This window comes from Vigna umbellata, chromosome 1 (assembly GCF_029865625.1).
Source record: "Vigna umbellata cultivar VRB3 chromosome 1, Vumbellata_1.0, whole genome shotgun sequence".
NCBI classification, from domain to species: domain Eukaryota; kingdom Viridiplantae; phylum Streptophyta; class Magnoliopsida; order Fabales; family Fabaceae; genus Vigna; species Vigna umbellata.
The window spans coordinates 102,132,529-102,151,959 of record NC_142165.1 but is presented as its reverse complement, the minus strand read 5'-3'; the positions used below and the strand labels follow the sequence as shown (position 1 = coordinate 102,151,959).

The 19,431-nt window shown below is 33.7% G+C and overlaps 3 protein-coding genes across 6 annotated transcripts; 1 reads left to right on the top strand and 2 right to left on the bottom strand.

Moving 5' to 3' along the window:
* The first annotated feature begins 491 nt into the window (after positions 1 to 491).
* Positions 492 to 1,187, top strand: LOC124838859 (Cytochrome c oxidase, subunit Vib family protein). The gene is given in 4 exon segments (XM_047314566.2): positions 492 to 604; positions 726 to 863; positions 947 to 1,036; positions 1,038 to 1,187. Coding segments are annotated over 4 exon segments (333 nt in total). The 5' UTR covers positions 492 to 529; the 3' UTR covers positions 1,068 to 1,187.
* Positions 1,188 to 6,202: 5,015 nt separating this feature from the next.
* On the bottom strand, positions 6,203 to 9,622 carry LOC124838865 (bHLH transcription factor RHL1). Of its 4 annotated transcripts, none has more exons than XM_047314573.2 (7): positions 9,138 to 9,622; positions 8,961 to 9,059; positions 8,745 to 8,858; positions 8,427 to 8,492; positions 7,815 to 7,880; positions 7,330 to 7,398; positions 6,203 to 6,883 (listed from the first exon to the last, which is right to left on the bottom strand). In XM_047314573.2, the coding sequence occupies exons 1-7, from the start codon at positions 9,552 to 9,554 to the stop codon at positions 6,545 to 6,547; spliced, it is 1,170 nt and encodes a 389-aa protein (XP_047170529.1). In that variant the 5' UTR covers positions 9,555 to 9,622; the 3' UTR covers positions 6,203 to 6,544. The 4 variants fall into 4 exon arrangements, with proteins under 4 accessions (XP_047170529.1, XP_087961374.1, XP_047170528.2 ...); XM_088105248.1 differs by having other exon boundaries at positions 9,174 to 9,622; XM_047314572.2 differs by having other exon boundaries at positions 8,745 to 8,864; positions 9,138 to 9,621.
* A 4,081-nt stretch (positions 9,623 to 13,703) lies between these two features.
* On the bottom strand, positions 13,704 to 17,901 carry LOC124838860 (NADP-dependent glyceraldehyde-3-phosphate dehydrogenase). Its single transcript, XM_047314567.2, has 9 exons — positions 17,595 to 17,901; positions 17,025 to 17,218; positions 16,798 to 16,926; positions 15,821 to 15,940; positions 15,460 to 15,596; positions 15,193 to 15,348; positions 14,471 to 14,849; positions 14,255 to 14,371; positions 13,704 to 14,130 (listed from the first exon to the last, which is right to left on the bottom strand). Exons 1-9 carry the CDS (start codon positions 17,740 to 17,742, stop codon positions 14,017 to 14,019), a joined length of 1,494 nt encoding a protein of 497 aa, XP_047170523.1. The 5' UTR covers positions 17,743 to 17,901; the 3' UTR covers positions 13,704 to 14,016.
* Positions 17,902 to 19,431: the final 1,530 nt, after the last annotated feature.

The following is a 19,431-nucleotide window of genomic DNA, read 5'->3' as shown; positions in this document are numbered from 1 at the left end:
TTTTATACATATGAAATAGACTTTCTTATAAAGTAACTTCCGAATTGTATATTTTAAAAATTCATTTTTATATAACTTTTTTTTTTCAAATTGTATAATGTAAATTTTATTTTTATATAAAAAGTTTCTAGCTACATAATTCACAAGTTATTTTTTTCATAAAAAGAACCTTTTAATAATAATGCAATGAATGTGTCTTTCAAACTACACAATCCAAAGTACATTGTTGAAATATAATCCTAAAGTTGATAGAAAACAATTATAAAAACGATTAACACGTGGACGATGGGACATCAACAAGGTGAGGGAGTTTTATCTTGCAAAATGTACACAATCGAGGAAGTTGTGGGAGGAAACTATGGGAGTGCAGAAAGTAATTCTCTTAGTAAGTGTAGGAGATCTAATCCAGGATCCATTAGCTTTTGGGCTACGTGATTTCCCATAAAGCCCAGCCCAGTTCGGAGAGTCCATAAATGTTGCTGTTTGTGAATGCAGCGCAGGTTTAGATATCGTGATTCATTCTCATAACATGGCTTACGCTGCAGTAAAATCTGACAAAATCGACACTGCTGTTCTTACCAAAGCGAGGGAAGCTTGTTACAAGGTCTCTCTTCTTCTTTTTTTCTTTTTTTTTTCCTTTTCATGCAAATGGGTCTCTGCAATTTCTCTCTTTTTATCTCTCTCTGTCTCGAACACTTGTTGAATTGTTTGTGTTTTTTAACAAGGCTCGTGATGCTTTCTATGCCTGCTTGGAAAATGAATCCGACAAGAAGCCCACAGAGATTGCATCTGTGGGCTTGCTATATCCCCTAGAATGCAAACAGTGCAGGAATGAATACGTCAAACAGTGTCGATCTTCCTGGGTAACAGAACCCCTTCTTCAATTATGATGCTGTATTGGTAAAAATCGATGCTTTCTAAATTGGGTATGTTAATCGTGTGACAGGTGAAACATTTCGATAGGCAATACTGCCAGAACAAGAGGGTCCAGACACTTTTGGATGACAAAGGTTCCACGAGAGGTCCGTTCATGCCATCACCCTTACAATTTTAAACCCAATACTTGATTTCTATCAATTATTCACGTATAAGTAGTAGTGATAATGGGTCATGTTGATTTCCCTTATAGCTTTGCATGATTCTTTGGGTGTATATTCATTGTGTGATAAAGGAGTTATATTTGTATACATGTCTGTGTTTTCTCCTTTTGTGCTTTTACTATTGATGCTGGCTTGAATGAATTTCCTTCTCTTTTTCAATATCAATTAGTGGTTGGAACAAGTATCTGTATCTAGGAGTTACAAGTCTTGGTGCTATTTGCACTTGACTGGAGAATACTATCATTGTTTATTCATGTTGGCAGGGGTGTAAAACTATACGGATCACCTTGGCCCTTGTCTAAAAGAAGTGTTTTCAGTTCTTGACGGATGCTCAAGCTCTTGGTTTGAGAGTCGTTATTTGAGAAATTTACAGTTCCCTCTCCTTGGCATGGTTTGTGTGCTGTAAAGTTATTGTAGAAGTTTGTGGCTAATTGGGTATCTATGCAGCATTGGTCAAAACTCAAAAGAATAAATGAAGTGACACACATCTGGTTTATTCTTTTCTGAAACATTGTTCATAGTCCCTTTATGCATTTAACATGGCAAATGGAGAACCCAGGGATCCTTTTGGGGATTTTACACTATGAATGCATTGAATATGTGTACTTCTTTTCTGTTGTGGTCAAAATGATATTTAAGCTCTGATTGGTAATGTGGTACTGGACAATTGTTATAGTGAGGAATTTACCATTATATCTTCTGTTTCTCTTTTTTAATATTAGAAGAAAAAAACATGGGTAACTGATCAGATTCAGATAGTGGTCTGTTATAATGTCTGTACTCCTAAAGTCATCCCTTCAAGGATGGTTTCCTATTAGGATTAACCATCATCTAAGTTTTAGAGGTACGCCAAATTTCATTAGTTGCATCAAAGATTCGTCGTCCATGGGTGTTTGGAGTGCTTTGGTGTAAAATTTGCATTAGAGGTTTACTCATATGAGTATAGTTACACCCTCATGAGTGTGATAAGTGCTCAAATGTAGAAATTGTAGCAATTGGAGTATATTCTTTTGGATCTAAATCCATGTTATTGAAGATAAAGTTATGCAATTAACAACAAGAAAGGACATTTGTTGCAAACCCTGTTTGGTATCTGTGCCTATCAAAAGTCTCATCTAAAGCTCTCTAAGCATCCTTAAAAGGTTAATGCAAGATTCAGAAAGAAATAGTCAAATAATTAGCTGTGTATAAGATATTGGTGAGACATCTTTTATTTCTATTTTTATTCATAAATGTATTACTTCATACAATTTCCATCTTTCATCAGTACAATCTTCAGAAATTAGTTCTGGTTTAGCAAAATCACTTTGTAACCATAAAACCATGCTTACAAATAGTTAATCCCATTCTGAAGTATCTAATTTGATACTCTGTTCTTTCTGTGACGTGTAAGTAGTTAAAAAATTACTAATTACTATATGTTGCTCTGATTTGTCATTATTAATTATTCACTACAAAATGGGATAAATATTTTGTATTTAAAATTTAGCCAATCAAAGGGAGCCTTAGTTTATAATAACAAAATGACAATGTTTGAATTTATAAGTAATATGGATTAAATTGTTTTTTCAGGATATTTTTTGTTTTCTTCCATTACATATGTATCCCTTTTTTGTTTACAAATAAATTATGATCAAACAAATTCTATGTGGCAAAAATTTCAACCCGCATTATCCAGTGAAGGGAGAATTAAAACTCATCATAAAGAAATTCTTATATGATAAGGAGATATCCCCAACTCCATCCATTTCTGATTTTTCACATTTAAGTCTCATAATTCAAACTCATATCATGCAAAGCTAATCTCTGCAAAGGGTATATTTTCCATGACTTGTCTGAATTTGGTTTTGAAAGAATTTAGGTTAGAAAAAGTAGTTCTTTAGAAATGATACTTTGAAACTTTGTTAGAAAATCAGTGAATTATAATAAAAGTTAATACTGTTATTTAAGCAGGTGTAAATTAGAATTTTGAAAATACAGCTGTGCTAAACCCTGATTAAAAAAATATTATTAATTAAAAAAAATTTAAAAATTAAAAAAATAGTCTCAACATTCAAACTCTGTTAAAACTTCTGGCATAGATAATAAATAAGCACATCATTATGAATGCAATTCCACTGTCATTGATAAGAAGAGATATTTAATAAACTTGTTAACAAGAATCTTTGAGATATTATTTAATAAGAGCATTACAATTAACTGTTTGAAAAAAAGAACTATAGGAAGTTTTTTAATTAACGTAGTTAGACAATAATAATATTATTATTGTAGTTAAAGATAGAAAAGGGTGAGTAAACGTGGAAGGCATACCGAGTGTGAAATATTAAAGTAAGTTGATTTGTTGTAGGTGGGTGTTTGGGGATAAAATAAGTTGGTGGCCACTATCAAGGACCAGTTTGTTTAAGATACCTCAATAAAACTACACACGACAATTGGATAAACATGAGAACACAAAAAAAGAAATTATAGAGCACAAGAAACTTTTTCAACGCATCTACGTCACATTCAACCATTTCTACTTCACTCATGGACTCATGTCTCCAAGATTCACCCTCATTCAACGTCTACTCCCAAACATATTTCACCAATTTAACACTTTTTTTTTTGTCTCTTTTTGCCTTCTCACCCTTTTCACCATATAAAACCCATTATCAAATATCAATGTATTGTATAATGTATTGTATAGTCGTCCCGTTCATCTAAAACTGGACAGTCCACACAAGCAGAAGCATCTATCAAAATATTATGAGATCGAACAGTAATTAAGTGATCGTCTTTAAATAATAATTAAGATTGATGATGATTAACTTAAGTCTAAAAACGATAATTATCATATGGATTGTGATTAGGGCGATATAAAACCTATTCTAAAATTGAGATAATGAGGTGAATTGGTTGAATATATTATGCATTTATTGCTGAGATTGTTGAATCTTTGTTGATTTTAGTATTGAGTATCTTTTGCAGGTCTCCCAGCTTGATTAAATGAAGTGAAAGACAAACGATGATATGAACACACAAAATTTGGAAGATTTATAATCTGGTCCCATAACCGAAACAATCAACAAATGGATTCTATTTTATTCATGGTAAGAAATTTTTCTTTAGTTTTTAAATCTAGTTGTGCACCTTCTTTAGTCATGCATTTTCACCCACAAGTTTATATTTCTTTCAACCGCTCATATATAGCTCCTATTCGGAAGTGATTTTATTATATATATATATATATATAGGGGTTTGCTAACGCGCGTACGCCTGTTTTTCAGTTGGTACATTTTAGCAATGTGTACCGGGTTTTAGTAGACAAAAATATCCTTATATATCATGGATTCTAAGTTTTAAGGTTAAGGGTATTTTAATAATTTTCATTCTCAAAACTAAAAAAAAAAAAAAAGAAACCCCCCAAACCCTTACTCACCTCTCTCATTCCTCTCAACCCTTTCTCTTTCCTCTTTCTCACTACAATATTTTCTCTGTCATCTCCTACTGTAGCCCCAATTGAAAAAAATCAGAAACACTCGTCATTAAACAATCTTACAAAAAAATAATTTTATAATGAGTTTTCATCTTATAATTTTTGTTTTATCTAATTTTATCCAATTTTCACAAGAATAAAGGAATTGGTAATTGACCTGGAAAAAATCAGAAATACTCACTGTTAAACAATTTCTTACAAAAAATGATTTTATAATGAGTTTTTATTTTATAATTTTTGTCTTATCTAATTTTATCTAATTTTCACAAGCATAATGACATCAAAGGAATTTGTAATTGGCCTGGAAAAAAATTAGAAACACTCCGTTGTTAAACAATTTCTTACAAAAAATGACTTTATAATGAGTTTTCATTTTATAATTTTTGTCGTATATAATTTTATCTAATTTTCACAAGCATAATGACATCCGAAAGAATTGGTAATTGGCCTGGAGGGTTTTTTTTAGAGATGATGATTCAACAAATACAAATGATGAAATTAGAGAGGTTAGTGAAGATGGTGAAATTGAAGAGATCTTGAATGAACCTTTGTCTTGAAGGTGAATATGTCAATGACTCAACTCTTTACAAAGGCAAATTTTTTAAAGGCAAGTGTTTCTGATTTTTTCAATTGGGGCTACAGTAGGGATGACAGAGAAAATGTTGGAGTGAGAGAGATGAAAGAGAAAGGATTGAGAGGAATGAGAGAGGTGAGTAAGGGTTTAGGGGTTTCTTTTTTTTTTTTTAAGTTTTGAGAATGAAAATTATTAAAATACCCTTAACCTTAAAACTTGGAATCCATAATATATAAGGGTATTTTTGTCTACTAAAACCCGGTACACATTGCTAAAATGTACCAACTGAAAAACAGGCGTACGCGCGTTAGCAAACCCCATATATATATATATATATATATATATATATATATATAAAAGCAGTTCACTTTTTATAGTGAAAATGAAACTTTTTTTTTTCACTTTTAACCATAAAAAAACTCGATTTACTATTATTTTATCCTAACTGTTGTATTATGATGAAATTAACAGTTTGTAAGAGGAGGAACTAAACTTTGCAGGATCTTTGAATATTTGCAATCCAATTGGCAAACGACACATTGTCAAATTGTGCAACCTATTATTGGCTTGGGTTTTCGATATTTTATTTATATAAGATTCGATTTTACTTTATATTAGAGTCAGCCTACCAGTTAAACAAACTTTGCTTTATTTTTTTAAAATCACTTTTACATATATCGAACGTGATTAAATCAAATGACGATAGTAAAGCTTAACTTTAAAATTGACCTAATATAATAGTTGATATCAACCTAATTGGTGACGTGGCCACGTTTTGATCGTAAAAAGAAAAGTATAAATGTTCACAACATTGAAAGTCTTTTAAAAAAAAGCACTTGGTCTGATCCGTGACTGTTTCTAAAACTCAAATAAAAATCATAAAATAATGCCTTCGTGCAAATGACAAAGAGGTCAAGTAAAACATTACAATTTTTGTTTTGGAAGAGAGAAAAAGAAATGTTAATTATTTTTAGTGAATTTTTCTATTTCTTTTCATTTTTTATTAAATCAGAAGTATTTAAAACCGATTTGTTTTCCCTTGGATGGAAAAGATAGGGCAAATGCAGGAAAGTGGTATAAGAGAGAAAAGAAAAAGTAGCATAGATGTTAAAAAAAATTAACAAACTGATTGCGAAATAAATAAATAAAGTAAAAGAAAAAGAGGCGAAAAATACAAAGAAATGAGATAGGATAGGATGGAAAGTGTATGAGCATGAAAGTTAGCGTGTGGTTACGAAAGTCAAGCTAAAAACGACGTCGTGAAGGACAGCCTTTCCTGGACTTTACAAAATCCACGTCATTTGGTTTGTTCAGGTTGTTCTCGATTTCGTTGAGGTAGTGGCGGTCACGTCGCTTGGTGTAGTGTTTGACTTGAAAGTCAACGAAACGGCGTGATCAGGACTTGGAAACGGAGGCGGTGTCTTTGACGAGGCCGTTACTGAGAGTGGACGAGTGCAGGGTGAGCGCGGATATTCCGGGAGAAGAGGGCCCATCACCGTTGGTGAAAGGGTTTCTGGTGTGACACGTGGCTTTGGAGATGGCGGTGGCCAGGGAAATCGGCATAAGGCAGAGACCTTTCCCCTGCAGGTACTGCATGGCGGATCCCATGTCTTCCTCCATGAGCTTCGCCACCTGTTGCTCCGTCGTGGTGAGGGTGTCGTTTGAAGAAGCATGGTTGCCGTTTGAGTTTCCGTTGGTGTTGTTGCGTTTTTGTTGAACGCAGTCCGCGCCTCCCTGCAGTGCAAAGACGACAACATGTGACAGCGTTAGTTACAGTAGGGTTGTTGTGAGAGAGAGAGAAAAAGAAAGAGGAATCTGCGAAAGTGGCCACGCGTGCTGCTTTTGGATTGTCGTTTTGTGGTGATTGAGAATTTGAGATTGATTGATTGATGGATAATAAGCCAAAGGCAACACAAAAAGACTACTCATACTCACTCCGACAATATTTTATGGGTGCTACCTCTGCCCTTCTATTTCTTCTTATGGAATTCCTCCCATGTTTTTTTTATTATCTTCCTCATTTTCTTGTCTCCTCTTTTATTTTTGTTTTTCTTTAAAAATACCCGAATTCACAACAGACAAGCATTGAAGGGGAAAGGAGAAAAAACAATCTTTTAATTGGCACATAGTTGTTGTGATAATCAAAGTGGAAAAAATAGTGTAAAGATGGAGTTGTCTACCTCAGAAGATATATCAGCAACAAGGGGTGCCACAGCCGCTGCACCTCCCAATCTGCTCATGCTTAAAACCTGTGTAATCCAATGATTTTTATTTTATTTTTAAAAAATATTCACAGTGAAGATAAAAAATATTCACCAATTTTGAAATTTTGTAATTAAAGAAGAAATAAGTTGAATGAAAAATTATATGAGAAAAAAGTTGGTCGAAAAACACTGTGTCTGCACAGCAACTCATTGAACATGCTGACTTATTTTGTAAAGTTGTATACATGTGTTTCACTAAAACATTTATTTAATTATATCATAGCCTTCGCTTTATTAACTTTTTCTGCTTCCTTCTATTGAGATATGAATATAGAATGAAAATAAAAATAAAACACATAAGATAACACACAGATGTAAGACAAAGAAAATGAAAATAATTTGTCACAATATATAATAATTTTCTATTCATTAAGAAAACGTGGAAACAGAGGGAATCTCACCTTGACTTGGAGCTGGAGGAACTTCACATAATCGATGATCTCATCCAACATGGAGGCCTTATCAGTCTGTCAATTCATGAACATGCACTTTTATTTTATTAACAAGGATATATTTGCTTGTATAATTTACATTTTACACTTTTTTAAAGTAAAGTGAGACAGATATGAAATGAGAAAAATAATTTAGAAAGTCTGTATGATAAAAAGAATCAGAGAAAAGAGAGTGTACTGTAAAAAGAGAGTGCAGGAGTCCTTTTACCAAGGATTGATCCTTGCATTGGATGGTGCAATGGTGCATATATAGTACTATTATTATTATATATTGTTCATGTGTTGCGTCTAGTCCCTTCATTCTTCATACAGATAACAACAAAACCACAAATCCCACTTGCTGCAAGTACCAAACCTTAGTGCTCTCCAGCTTCATATTTCAGGCACGCACGGAAAGATATATATATAATGGGAAGGTGTTGCCGCTACAATACATACCAAAACTACTGGGCACTTCAAAAGTGTCTAATTTATAATTATTGTTCATTATACTCCAATTAATCCACAAAAAAGAAACATAATTAAGTTTAACCTTACTTCAATCCATCAACTGATATTTACCTTGTTGGCGTTGGGAACCAGTTCCTGCAGGGCCTTCATTCGCTCTGCGATTCTCTCCCTCCGTAACTGCCACACACAACAAAATTCCCAACCCAGTTTCAGAACAATAAAAGTAAGACAATGACCATATCTCCTCACCAATACAACAATCAAACGTCAAAAGATCAAAAATCAAAACGATGCTGTCCTATTCCGCCGTTTCCAATGATTTGTTTTTCTATTTTACAACAGAAAAAAATGTACTGCTAAAAAGTGTATGGTTCAAAGGAACCGCCACATGAAGTCGAAACACGTTTTCGCAAGGCCAGAGAAACGTACCCTTTCGGCGATGCTGTGTGGGTCGGTGGCTTGACCTCTCCTAGCTCTAATCCTCTGCTTCGGCTGCCCGGAACCCGCGCCACCACCAGTAGCCGGAGCCGAAGCTCCAAAACTCTGTCCCTTGAAATTCCAAGCGAAACAAAATCAGTTCACAACCTAAAATGTCTTATTTAATTTTATCATTAAAAATAATAAAAGGAGAAAGAAAATGAAAACCTGAGGAAGTTGAAAATGGTGAGTTTGGTTGGAGGGTTGGGCGGCACCTTGGAGAGAGGCGGAGAAGGCGTTGTAGAGAGGTTGAACAGGGTCAGCGTTCTGAGAAAGAAAAAAAAATTAAACCAAAAATCAAAAGGAGCAAAAGGTTTGGGGTGATTAAATGAAGAAAGTAGTAACTGAAGCAGGAGATTTGAAGGAGGAGGCGTGAACGACGTCGTTAAGAGAGGAGACGGGCATTTGGAGGATGGGGGAATTGGCAGCGGCGGAGGAGAGAAGGAGTTGATGGTGATGTTGGAGCATGAGAGCGGAGGCTTTGTCATCGGTGATCTGGTGGTTGCGAAACTTGGAGGCCAAGTTGGCCTGTTCGAGGTCGTAGGGGAAAACGACGTTGTTTTCCGGCGTGGTTTCGTCGGAATTAGGGTCCCATAAGGGGTTGTGTTTGGGGTCGAGTGTCCATGGAGAAGACGAAGGGAGATTAGAGAGCATTTGCTTAAGGAAATCCTCGTTTGAAGTTGCATCAAAGTGGATCTGTTGTTGATTGTTAAAGAGAGAGTTATTGTTAGCGCCTTGCATTTCTCTACTACAAGGTTGCATGAGATTAGAGTTATAAGCTTTAAAGCAGACACAAAAGAGAAGAAAGGAGGGTTTCAACACAAGAGTAACCGCAAGACAGTGCTACTTTTAAATACGTCCCTCACCACCAACCTCTACTGTTTTATTATTATTATTATTCATTTTCTTTTTCATTTCCCACCAAGGGTTTCCTCTACGACTTGTCTGTCAAGTTTCTTAATATCTCATATTTTATTTTCTTTTTCTTTAAATTGTAATGTTAATAATCTGTAATTGATTTTAATTTTGAAAATGTTTTCTTAACCATTCATTTTTTACATCTTTTTTACCATGTTAAGATCAAATAATATTTTTAGAAATGAAATTTCACGCGAAGAAGAGTGTTTTTGGAAACAAATTTTGTTTGACAGGTTTTTGAAATATCATTTGGAAAAGGGTTCATCTTTTTCCTCTTAAAATCTCTCTTTCTATCTCAAGTCACTCTCAGCGTTGTCTCTTGTATTAAATTTGAAATCTCAAACCTCAGTTTTCAAGCTCTACTCATACTTACACACTAAAAAGAAGGCTCATCCTTTGACGAAATATTAAAATAATACTAAATTGCCTATATGGAGTGATGTTCTACTGCAAGTTTTTGTACAAAATCAAATTTTTGTACGGATAATTGTTTATAGGATCATTGTAATCGATTACAAGGGACCTGGCCTCCACTTGAGGACTGCACCTAACTTGGTCATCACAATTGGATCTTTCCTCCATCATAAAGTTCTCAAACCTTAGTTTTCAAGTTATACTCACACTTAAACACTAGAAAGAAGTCTCAAAAAAATATGAAAGAAATACTTAAATTGCCTTTAGGAAGTGATAGTTCTTACTACTAGCTAAGTTTTTATACAAAATCAAATTTTTGTATGGGTAACCGTTTACAGGGCCATTGTAATCTATTACAAGGGACTACAAGTGTAGCCCATACAGTAGATTACAATGGCCTTGTAAACGATTACCCATACAAAAATATGATTTTGTACAAAAATTTGTACTACAATACCCAACTGTGAGAACGTCACTCTCGAAGAGAATTTGAGTGACATAACATGCTGTCAACTTTGACATTTGCGGATTATTTCCACATACCTCCAAATGATGTGATTCCTTGTTTATTAGAAAATAAATTCAAAAATCTTTACTAATTTGTGATTTTTGGACATCTCTACTTAATTGCTTAAAATTACTGTTTTATATATTCTTGCCGCCACCTCTGGTTGTTTTGCTCGTAACTTTCTTCATCAAACTCTTAAATAAGTTGATTCTTGTTTGGTTGGAATGTAGACTCAAAGAGCTCAACTGACTACTAACTCATAATTTTTAGACCATTGTACTAGATGCAGTTAATTTTCCAAAAATAATGTTTTTCTAAGTTTCCTAAGTTTATTATTGTTTCATGTTTCTAAGCTTCCTAAGTTTATTATTATTTTCCAAAAACAATGTTTTTCTATCTATGAGCATTGCTGGCCATAATTGATTACAATACAATATTCTTGTGATCGGTTACTAGAGGCTAGAAGGTCATTTTGAAAGAATGACGAATGCACAACTACATTAAAGAAAACAAATATTTCACGCAAACCCAAACAATAAAAATGAAAAAACAGACCAAAATCGCAAATAAGAAATGCTAGAGAAAATTGAAAGATAACACAAGTTTAATTGTAACCAATATTAAAATATTAAAACATATTTTTCTTTAAAATATTAAAAAAAATAGGCAATGTTGTAAATTTTATTTTCTAAAAAACAACTTTATAAATGAAATAGGTTTTAGTATACTTTTAAAAGTTCATTTCCATTTCTTTTAACAAAAACGTTTAAGTGATTAATGGAATATACTAAATATCCTCTAACCTACTTTCTAACAAAATAAATAAATGTTAAATACCAAATATAATAATAATACCACGTATAAAAGTGAACTAATTTAAAAACACATAACAATATAATATATATATATATATATATATATATATATATATTAATGATATCATATTATTAATAATTAATTTATTTTATTAGATATATAGATTAAATCTAGACTAGATTTAAAAAAATTTAATTCACTCAAGATCATTATTTAATTTTAACCTGAATATCAATACAATTTCTTAGCTTGCATTTACAAATGATATCTTTTTATACTTTTTGATTATTAATGTTTAAAGAGAACACATAATTTTGAAGAAAAAATAGGCTTTTAAGTATATATTATCTAGGAATCAAATTTTAATGAACACATAATATTATTATGTCTTATAGTTATTTAATTTTTCGTGTACTTTAAATCACATCATTTATAATCTCATTATCCACTTTTAAATACACAACCTTATTAACATAATATCCTGATATATTTTATTTTCTTGTTAGATAAATAACACGTACGATCTCATTTTGGTGCTATCATATGTATAAATAACGTATAAGTTGAGAGAAGATAGAAGTGAAAGAGAGAAAGCATAGAGTGAATTTGTGTACTGAGTTGGAAAGAAAGAAGAAAGTCTTGAAAAGAAATAGCAATGGCGGAACAGACGGTTATGAGTTACTCGCTGAGGTTTCGGAACTGTTGTCTAATAAAGTTTTGTTTTGTTGAGAATTCATAATGATAACATTTACAGTAGTTTTGGAATCAATAAAATGTGAACGTTAAACCCTTTTTCAAGTCAACTTTTTATAAAAAAAAAGAATTATTTTAAACGAATCAATCAACAACGTTGTAAAAAAGTTAAAAAAATGAGTTATCAATTTGTTCCTTTTAATTTATACAATATAATTTTGATTTTAGTAATATTTGGTCACCTGTGTTTCTTATAACTGAATAAACAACACATACGTGGACACCTGTTTCTGAAACCGTTACACGCGTCCAAGGTACGACTTTTTCTCAGAAAAAGAATAATAATAGAACATAGTAAGAGACGTGAATTAACGTTGTTATGTTTTTAATAAAAATAAATCAAAATATTGGTTTAATCTGTGTGTTCGTAAGAGATAAATGTTTATCATTTCTGTTTTCTATTTTTTGGTGAGGTGGGGCAATGTTAATTTACGAATTTCATATTAACACTTTATAAAGTACAAAAACTTAGATGTATAAGAATCGAATATGTTGATTCAAATCATACCTATAATATTTTTAATTTATTCCCAGGAAGCATATACTTTATGGGTGTGACATAACATGAATTGAAAGTAGCAATGGTCATTAGGTGATGTCAACAAAGTCGAAATGCCTTTCATAACGTATAAAAATATGTGACATAAGTTCAAATTTGAAGAGAATAAAATCCCAGCATTCTAGTTTTGTAGATGATGAGAAGCAAAGAGTTTAAACCCACACGATGATGAGAAAGTTATAGATAGAGAAAAGGGTTATTCTTAAGTGAGACAACAATAAACCTGAAAGAACATAGAATGTTGATATGTTATATTAGACATGAATAAATCTTTATTAAAGGTAGCTTGGTAATGGCAAAAGAAAGTTGTAGGTATATGTCCTTCTCCTGTACCAATCACATCCCCAAATCCCTTCAGCTTATAGGACTCTCTTTACACCTCAATCTCCACTTAGTATGGAATTCCCTAAGACCATTTCGGAAACTTTTCATATTTACTGCCATTTTTTTCCATTAATTTTTATCCATTCAAACGATGCTTCTTCCATATATATATATATATATTCATGTTTTTAATCGCACTTTATTCTTATTATTTTAGTTAAAAAATTGTTTTTTTTTTCAAAATAAAGATCGAATTTTACATTAGATAAATAGAATAAAAGAAATTAGGTTTACAAATACTGAATATAATTTTCTTGACAAGTTCATTAATTAAAAGTAATATCTGTCGAAGTTTGTAGGATTTGGGCTCAAGCCTGGTCCATAATCACGAAAAGCCCAATTTTTGTATTGTGCATGGTTATTTTTCTTTAGAGAGATGCATGGCCGTAGATAATAATGAATTTTAAGAAAAATCTGTATAAAATATTTCTCTAATTTCTCTGAATGTTATGATTTACTTTTTATTCATTTAATGGATGAAAAATTGATATCCAGAATTTGGAGTTGCATTTCGTGCACTAAGAAAAGTGGGATTATGAGAAAATAATTGGGGAAGAAATGGAAAGAAAAGCAGAGTTATTTCTCCTGAATTCACTGATTTAACATTCAACTTTTAACAGGAATTGAGTACATAATGATGACAAGGTAGAAGACGATAATTGATATTGGTATGATGCTAAAGATGAGAATGAGAAGCAGTCACATGAAGTAGATGTATGTGACCCATCAATCAAACTCATTATTCATCTCTATGATTCACGGCTGCCAAACAGAACCAGATGCTAAACTCACACAGTTTGTACGTTCACCATGACTTACGAGACTCACTATAAATTGTTTTTCTGCCACGCAAATGAATGACTATAACAGGACTAGCCCATGGTGTAGGAAGGGCTGGGTAAGTTGATCACAGTGGTTTTAACCTTGGTCATCATGTTTATGCTGTTGGTAATCCCTTGAGATCCAATGCCACTGTCCTTTATACCCTGTCAGACAGTATTTTTTGTTAATAATGGCTCTCACATTTGGATAAACAGTTTCATAATTTCTAAGTTTTGGAAATAGCAATTGTGAATTATGAGAATTTGGTTGGTTTTTGACTGGGTTCACCTGAAAGGGAAAATGGTCTGGTCCACGAGCTGGGGCAGAATTTATCTGAACTGTTCCTGTTTCCATTGCATCACTGATCATTATTGCTTTGTTTACATCCTTTGTGAACACACATCCCTGCACAAGTTCAATTTGTTGATAAAGTTACGTCTATCATAACAAAGCATTGTATAAAGGGCTAGTGATGTGCAAGTTTGAGGGCTGTAATTTTCTGACCTGAAGTCCAAAGTTGCTGGCATTACAATGATGGATTCCTTCTTCAACTGAATTTATCCTAATTACTGGCAAAACTGGTCCAAATGGCTCTTCCCATGCAATTCTCATGTCTGGCCTCACATGGTCCAGTAGCAAAGGCCAAATGAGATTGCCTTCTCTTTTGTACTCCTGGCAGAATGTTGCTCCTTTCTCCTTAGCATCCAAGACCAGGCCTTCAATGTAGTTGGCTGATGATTCTGACACAACTGGAGTGATATCACTGTCATCCTCTGGTGGTCCGACTGTTAGTTTTGCCACATTAGCCTTCACTTTCTCAACCAAAGCATCGGCAACAGATTCCATTACCAGGACAACCTTAACAGCAGTGCACCTCTGCCCACTTTTGTTGAAAAAAATATGGAATCATAATTCAAGTCAAATTCCTTAAGAATGTGATTTTGTTGTTGTTGAATTATATCTGACATATACCATAAGAAAAGCACATGATGCTGGAATTCTAACCATTTAACATTCATCTCATATGGGAGAATACACTGATATTAGAAGCAATACCTCACAAACTCTATATATTTCACTGAAAGATAGAAAACAAGAATGCATCATGCATGCAAAGTGTGGATGAGGAAGTCTGTTTGTCTATATTAATATAGCTCGCTGTTCTGCCAAATCAGTGCATTAGAGGAACCCTTGTCACAGAAGTACTAATACAGTTGTGACATTACCTGTATGAAAAGCCTCCTTTTATAATGTTTATTGCAACCAAATCCAGGTCAGCATCCTCAAGTACAATGCAGGCATCTTTTCCTCCCAACTCCATTTGCAGAGGAATCATGCCTGCCTTCTTTGAAATTCCAATGCCAGTATCTCCACCAGTAAAGCTGGCAAACCAAAGTCACAAGTCAGTGGAGGAAAAATTACTAGCACAGGGAAATTGAGGATGTGTGGTATGATACTATCACAGAATCATCCAAAGGGGAGCAAATCGTCACCTTATACAGTTCACTCCTGGATGCATTGTTAGGAAGTCACCAATTTCTGAGCCTTTGCCAGTGACACAGTTGATTAGCCCTTTGGGAAAACCAGCCAAGTGAAAGCAGTGAATCATGTGCAGACCAGAAACGGCTCCCTGAAATGGATCATTAAACAAACATTAGAAGGAGCAACAAAGGAAAGAAACTAAGGAAATAAACATCCTGGAATGGAATGGTTGTTGCTGTGATCTGTTTAACTGCTGCAACACTCTTAACGCTGGCATAGCACTTTTGTGACATGAGCTAGTTTTTACTTTGAGGGTGTGGATCTAACTAGTAGGTTCCCTCTGGAGGGTTTCACAATGAAGGATATAATTACCTGAGTCGGAGGCTTGAGCACAATGGAGTTTCCAGCAATCAGTGCAGGAGCAATTTTGGAGACAGCAAGATTAACAGGGTAGTTAAATGGTGGAATGGCTAAAATCACTCCAAGTGGAATCTGAAAATCAAATGAAACTTTCTTATTAGATCACATCAAAAACCAAATCTAGAAAGCATGAAGATACTTGGCTACTCACCTCATCACGATCATTCAGTTTGCTAGTCATTAAAAGTTACTAAGATAATGGAATCTGATGCAGATATTACACAACAATATGAACTCAGGGTTTTGATATTGTGTCTGTTTGTATGTGTGAGTTAGCAAAAATAATTTATTATATTGATTTTTCAGAAGTAGCTGACTGTGTCCAGGAATTACAGAAGAACGTACTTTTCCATGATAAAATATTTCTGGAATGACTATGGTCTATGGTGTCCACTGTCCAGTAAGCAAGTTCTTTATCAGTGTTATTTAAGTTGACCTCCCTCGATTTGTTGCACTAGTTATACTTAAACCATTCTTGATCTATAAATTTTTCTTACACGTGGACATCTTGAAAGAAAAGAACTTTGCAGATGAACGAAGAACTTGATTCCTCCAGTTAATTTTAAAAGATAGAGTGATTTATCCTTGACCTGATTATTTTTGTCATTTCTCCACCAATACACGTTATACACGAGTGTAGGAAAGCATGTATTGTCTCTCTGAAATTACTGTTTATTGCATCAATACCATATTTCTAAAGCACCCATTCTTCATGGGTCTTTTTGCTTATAATGTCCCTACTCCATCACCCCCTTTAAATGTGAGAATTGTTTAATCCATTCTCTTTGATATTTCACCCTGAACAAAATCTTTTATGTTAACATGTAAGCTTCAATGCAAAAATGTATGAGAATCCAGTAGTAAGTGAATTTTGACCTGTGAAGTCTTTTATGTTAAAATTGAAGTTTGAAAGAAGTGTTGAGATAAACCTTGGATGTGAGGCAATATTTTGTCCTTTCATTTCCAGGAAAGCTATCCGACACCAAGAACTTTCCCTCTCCCAGAATCCTTACCCCTTCTTCAGCACAGTAAGAAATCAGATCACCAGATCTTACAACCTTCAAGGAAATACAAAACCAGTTATCTCCATCCTTCCAAGTAATAGTCCAGAACAATAATTCAACTTGTTTCACATAACCCGTGACACAATATGCACCTCTGTAACAGCATCTTTGGCTGGCTTTGCTATTTCTTTCACCAGACACTCTGCAATTGGAGCCTTGTGCTCTTTAAGGATAGCAGCTGCCTTGTGAAGAAGTTCAGCCCGCTTCCACAGTGGGGTCTTTGCCCATAATTTTTGTGCAGATTTTGCCAAGTCCATGACCTTATTAACCTCCTCTTGTGAACAAGCTGCATGAACACCATTTTAGAGCTCATTTTAGAGCTTATCACACACACTTATCTTCACTGTAAAAGTAAATAAAAAGAAGAACCTTGCTTTCAAGATTCAGTTTGGTTACACAGAACAAGAACTTGAGCCCTAAAAACACAAAATTTAGCAACAGAAACTGCTTTCTCCTCACTAATTCTCCAGTCACAAAAAATTTAGTAAAAATTACACATCAATTGTTTCTCTACTAACTTTAACTGACATCTAGAATTGTAATTCTCAAGCTGCTAGCAACATCCACAAGAAATTGACTAAAATAAAGGGCTTCGTATCCAAGAAGAAGGGAAATCACTGACGAGCCAAGTGCTAGCATACGAGATTATTTAGGTGATTTACCTTGAACTTTGTATTGAGTCTTTCTTGTAGTGGGGTTGATGATGGCAACAGTTTTCCCAGAAGAAGCTTTCTTCCACTCCCCATCGGCATAGTACTTGTACACATCTCCATCCAAAATCTCTGCAAAGACACCGGTCCCGGGAGCCATGTTAGAAAAGGTATGCAGGTGAAATGCAAAAGTCCCAAGGAAGAGAAGTTTTTATAACGGTGTGATGAAGAGGAAGAAGAGATTTGAAGGTTAGGAGGAGTGTCTGGTGTAGTATGGTTGGTCTGGTTTTTCTTTTTTTTCTGGTGATGGTTTGGTGTTGTGTGACAACATGCGTCGTATATGTAAGGAGAAGGTGAGCCACGCATGGTTTTGTCGTACATGTCCTATGACATTGGGACAAACAAGAATTGGTTAGGTGTATGGTTCTGAGATTGCCAAGTGTGGTTTGATTATCTTAATCACCTTGTCCTCTCTATGTTTAATTTAGTCGTAATTAGCATCTCATCATGGCGTGGCAATGCAAGTATTCAAACTTAGTATCTCCTTTTTTCTTGGAGGAAGAGAGAGACAGATAACATCACAGTTGTTGTGAGAGTAAGAAAGTGCTACTGCAGCAGAAACAATACACAATAATACAAAAAGTTTCTAAAAATAAATTCTAGTCTTTAACTATTTATTTTCTGATAGAAAAGAAAAGGCACGTGGCATGAATGGATATACTTGCTAATTACGTGGCATGCTAGCATTCACTCATCTCATGCATATTTTTCATGTATTATGAAAAAGTTAGAAATTTTATGGTAAGTTAAAATAGCTATCACACAAAAAAGTGGTGAGGATGAAGTGAAATCATTGGTTTTGTCGACGTTTTTAATTCCACATGTGAGAAATGCTGTTTGTAGATGATGTAGGTGGTTGGCATTTGAGTGTAACTTTTTGTGGTGGTAATTAAACGGTGAGTTAATACTGGAGCTACAAGTTTTCCTCAACTGTGACAACATATTTAACTGATCTGATATGCATAAAATTAATCTGCTTCAGTAGTATTAATTAAGGGTTGAGAACTACACCCTCACAATTTAATTCATGTCTCTTGGTATTATTTCACTTTTTCAAATGTTAGTAAAACCTTTTTTTTTAAGAGTATAAGTCCAAACGAACAGATACCTACTAAAGGAAATGTCTAATAAATATAATTATCTACTCCTGTATTATATATATTATTTATAGATTTTGAAATGAATTTTTTATTTAAAATGTGTTCAATGTTCAATAACATATTTTATCTTGGTAATTATCTAGACAATCTTAATATAGGAGATGCTAATCGGTTAATATTGATAATGACCTATCGATTTATGTTGGGTTGACTGGTCCGTTCAAATGGTATATAATCAAAATCCAAAAACAACCTTGTACTAACAACAGATTGACCCTAATATAAATCTAGTCCAAGTTATCTTTGTATTAGTTCTGTACATGTTGATGGTATTGTTAAAAATCTCACATGTGACTAATATAGAGCATACCTCAACTAAATTCAGACATTCTGATTTGTTTCAATAAAGCACCTACAACCAGACAAAGTTTCAAAGGGTTTTCTCCAAAAGAAAACAATGTCCAACATATTTGGGGTGTCATGTTCTCGAGTGCCCTCAAAAGAGGGGAAAGCATGTAACTTTGATTAAGTGAACATTTATAACCAAAAACATCGTCTTCGTTTCTAAGAGTTTAATTAAGTGTTGGTGCATTCAGAATGGAAAATAAAATGAAAAACTCAGTTTTGAGACAGTGAACAATGACACCTTTCACTGCAGAACATCGAGTGTTCAACGTAGATCTCATGCA

What these genes read in the sequence shown, in the direction of transcription:
- LOC124838865 (XM_047314572.2), bottom strand. Translation starts at nt 9,554, where the DNA reads ATGCAACCTTGTAGTAGAGAAATGCAAGGCGCTAACAATAACTCTCTC. An exon ending in CACACAGCATCGCCGAAAGG is followed by an intron (nt 8,493 to 8,744) that starts GTACGTTTCTCT and finishes TGTGTGTGGCAG; the next exon opens with TTACGGAGGGAGAGAATCGC. An exon ending in TCCTCCAGCTCCAAGTCAAG is followed by an intron (nt 7,399 to 7,814) that starts GTGAGATTCCCT and finishes TGGATTACACAG; the next exon opens with GTTTTAAGCATGAGCAGATT.
- LOC124838860 (XM_047314567.2), bottom strand. Translation starts at nt 17,742, where the DNA reads ATGGCTCCCGGGACCGGTGTCTTTGCAGAGATTTTGGATGGAGATGTG. An exon ending in TGCTCAAGCCTCCGACTCAG is followed by an intron (nt 15,597 to 15,820) that starts GTAATTATATCC and finishes GATCCATTTCAG; the next exon opens with GGAGCCGTTTCTGGTCTGCA. An exon ending in AAAGGAGGCTTTTCATACAG is followed by an intron (nt 14,850 to 15,192) that starts GTAATGTCACAA and finishes TTTCAACAAAAG; the next exon opens with TGGGCAGAGGTGCACTGCTG.